This window comes from Contarinia nasturtii, unplaced genomic scaffold (assembly GCF_009176525.2).
Source record: "Contarinia nasturtii isolate CC-2019 unplaced genomic scaffold, AAFC_CNas_1.1 Cnas_scaffold_3936, whole genome shotgun sequence".
Taxonomy (NCBI): Eukaryota; Metazoa; Arthropoda; class Insecta; order Diptera; family Cecidomyiidae; genus Contarinia; species Contarinia nasturtii.
In genome coordinates, this window is record NW_022201232.1 from 1 (window position 1) to 3,955 (window position 3,955).

The 3,955-nt window shown below is 35.1% G+C and overlaps 1 protein-coding gene across 1 annotated transcript; it reads right to left on the reverse strand.

Moving 5' to 3' along the window:
- Positions 1-776: 776 nt before the first annotated feature.
- Positions 777-1,654, reverse strand: LOC116350239 (26S proteasome non-ATPase regulatory subunit 10-like; the record flags this gene model as incomplete). The annotated part of the gene is made up of 5 exons (XM_031781980.1): positions 1,570-1,654; positions 1,395-1,493; positions 1,193-1,291; positions 1,020-1,118; positions 777-911 (listed from the first exon to the last, which is right to left on the reverse strand). Coding segments are annotated over exons 1-5 (517 nt in total), but the record flags the coding sequence as incomplete, so codon positions are not given.
- Positions 1,655-3,955: the final 2,301 nt, after the last annotated feature.

The window sequence follows — 3,955 nt, forward strand, 5'->3', positions numbered from 1 at the left end:
TTTTTTTTGCCCCAAATGTCATATCGTGAACCCCTCTACCACATGCAGCATTTTGAAATAAAAAATCTGGCCAATCCGCGGATGTTTACTCATGAGAGAATGCAAATTACATCATTTTTCATATAAAATGTATGTGGGTCTGGCCAGACTCATGTGTTACGAATGTGACTCGCCGGACATGTGAACAACGGAGGGTTAATGTATTCTTAAACACTCAAAAATATGTATTGGGGGGTTTTTGGGTACGAAAAAACCGAATATGACGTTTGTTTTTCGATACAAATATATTTCGACACACTTTTCATACAAAAATTTCAAAAAAATTGGATTTTTGTATGGAAGCCATGCCTGTATGATATCGTAATGAACTGAAACTTTGCACAGGCTATTTCCATCACACAAAAATAACATTCTGAGAGTTTGAAGACATTTCAATGCATATAAGGGGTACCTCCCGAAAAAAAATTTGGATTTTTCGCTCAAAAACGACATTTGGTATGGGAAGTACCCTTAATATGCATTGAAATTTCTTCAAACTTTCAGAATGTCGGCTTTTTGTGAAAAAATACCCTGTGCCAAGTTTCACGTCGTTACGATATCATACAAGGATTGATTCCATCCTAAAATTCCCATTTTAAGTAATTTAAAAAAGTGTGTCAAAAGTTATGTGTATCGCTAAACTAATATGAGATTCAGTTTTTCGTGAGCTCAAATTCAAGTAAAAGATATGTAATAAATGCATTTTGTGGATCACAGTGCGGAAAAGTTCATCTTACGTATGTAAGACATTTTATTACTATTAATCTTGATACCTCCATTTATGGCTGCATGCAGTGGTGACCATCCAATCTCGTCTTGAATGTTAACACCAGCACCATTTCGGACTAACATTGCAACAACGTTTTCACGGCCTGAATTAAAAATTGTTTAAGTGAATTTTCATTTTTGATGACAGAAATTCAAACATTTATAACATTTTGACGGTTTGACAAAAGTGACATCATTTTCAATTGAGTTACCTTTAAGCGAAGCCAAAATCAAAGGCGTCGTTCCTTTGTTATTTTGACCGTTGATATTAGCCTTATTTTTAAGCAACAGTTCCATAACTCCCCCATGGCCTACGAAAATGATTTTGATATAAATATTTTTGAACATTTGTTATCTATAGAAAATTGATTGAATATCAAATTACCTTCCTGAGCGGCTGCATGTATTGGTGTAGAACCGTCATTGGTTGTTATATTTACATTGGCACCATTTGCGATTAATATTTCAACGAAACGATCATGACCTTAAATTGATAAAAAAAAAAATTCAATTTAAAATGGGCTTTCTTTCACACATACTGCACAAAGAAAGCATAGTAAATATTTAAATTTAAAGAAGTTTGTTACCATTAAAAGAGGCGGCATAAATTGGACTTTGGCCGTAGCTATTTTTCCAATTAATGGCAGCACCATTCCTTATCAACAATTCAACTAAATTAGTATGACCTGTGGAAATAGAGATTCAAACATGTATAACATTTTGACGGTTTGAAAGAAGTGACATTAATTTCATTTGTACTACCTAATTGCGAAGCCAACATCAAAGGCGTCGCTCCTTGGATATTTTGACTGTTGACATTAGCCCCATTTTTAAGTAACAGTTCCATAACCTCCTCATGGCCTACGAAAATGATTTTGATACAGATATTTCAATTGTTTCATCCAAGCGCTACAAATCCATTTGATAAGTTTCTCGATGGGCCCATTTTGGTGATAATTGAAAAAGTAGGCCCAGAAACAAAAATGTTGTATGGCAGGTAGCCCTGATTTTTTTTTTGAATTTCCACAAACTTTCAGAATGTTATTGGGAGTATAAGTTGAAAACCGGAATTTTTTTGTGAAAATGAATGCTTTATTGTAAAGAAATGGTACAATGTGTATTATTCAAAGTATTGTCCATCGCTAGCCACTACTTTTTCCCATCTTTCTGGTAGCATGCGGATTCCGCGTCGAAAGAACGTCTCATCTTTTGAGGCTATCCATTCATCGACCCAAATTTTGACTTCTTCAAAAGAACGGAAGTGCTGCTCAGCCAGGCCATGCGTCATCGATCGAAATAGGTGGTAGTCGGAAGGAGCAATGTCTGGACTATATGGCGGGGTAAGACATCTCATCGATTTGCTTCCAAATAGTTTTTGACTCGTTGTGCAACATGTGGCCGAGCATTGTCATGCAGCAAAATCACTTTGTCGTACCTTTGCAGGTATTTCTCCCGTTTTTCTCGCAATGCTTGGCTCAAACGTATTAGTTGTAGTCGATAACGATCCCTTGTGATGGTTTCACCCGGTTTTAGTAGCTCATAATAAATGACACTCCACTGATCCCACCAAATACAGAGCATCACTTTGAAACCATGAATATCTTGTTTTGCTGTCGATGGTCCTAGTTGGCCGCGCTTTACATAGGCTAGTTTTCGCTTGGAATTATCATATTGGATCCATTTTTCATCACCAGTGATAATTCGATGCAAAAAATCCTTCCTTTTCTGTCTTTGAAGCAACAGTTCGCAAGTTAAAAACCGCCTTTCAACGTCTCTCGGTTTCAATTCGTGTGGCACCCAATTTCCTTGTTTTTGAATGAAACCCAATGCTTTTAAGCGTTGTGAAATAGCTGCTTGAGTAACTCCCAATGATTTCGCAAGTTCTTCTTGCGTTTGACATGGGTCTTCATCGAGTAATGTCTCCAATTCTTCATCTTCAAACTTTTTCTCATGTCCAGGATTTTCTTTGTCACGGACATCGAAATCATTACTTTTGAAGCGTTGAAACCAATCGTAACATTGGGTTTTTGATAGAGCATGTTTACCATAAGTTTCCTCAAGCAAACGATGACTGTCAGCAGCAGTTTTCATTGAAAAAAAATGGCCGAGTAAAACTTCCCGTAAATGCTGTTTTTTCTCCAATTTTCAAAATTTTCCATCGTTGAAAAAAAAAATGTTGCACACAAGATAAAATATTTGTTTTTATTGTTTTGACAGCTGTTTAATGGCACTTTCAAATGACATATATTTCATTGATATGCTGCAACGCAATCACAAGTGTTGACATCTAGCGTCAAATTCCCGTTTTCAACTTATACTCCCAATATTTTTTTGTGATTTAAATAGCCTATGTTTCACGTCATTACGATATCATACAGGTATAGCTCCAATACTAAATCCACATTTTTAGTGATATTTTCTAAAAAAAACTGACGTCAGATTCGGTTTTCTCGTACTAAAGAAACCCCCACTACGTATGTTTTTAGAAATTTGAACTCTTTCATATGTCACCAAAATGGGCCCATCTAGGAAATCAACAAATGGATTTGTAGTGCCTGCGTGACCCAATTGAACAAAATAAAGATCCACATGGTGTTTTTAGGCTGCGAATATGATAAAACCGACCTGGAATGTTTAAAATTAAATACTTTTTTGAACCCACCCCATTCTTACAAACATTTCAATTGAGAATGAGCTTCCCTTTAACACATACTGCACCAAAGAAAGTATAATAAATATTTAAATTCAAAGAAGTTTGTTACCATCAAAAGAGGCGGCATAAATTGGACTTTGGCCGTAGTTATTTTTCCAATTAATGTCAGCGCCATTCCTTATCAACAATTCAACTACATTAGTATGACCTGTGGAAATAGAGATTCAAATATTTATATCATTTTGACGGTTTGAAAAAAGCGACATCAATTTCAATTATTGTACTACCATTGTTCAAAGCCAAAATCAAAGGTGTCGTTCTTTCATTATTTTTACTGTTGACATTAGCCCCATTTTTCAGCAACAAATCCACAATTTGGTCAATGCCTACGAAAATGATTTATATACAATATATTATCTTAAATTGATAAAAAAAATCATATTCTTATATTAATTTCAATTGAAAATGAACTTTCTTTGTAATATTTTGGAAGCG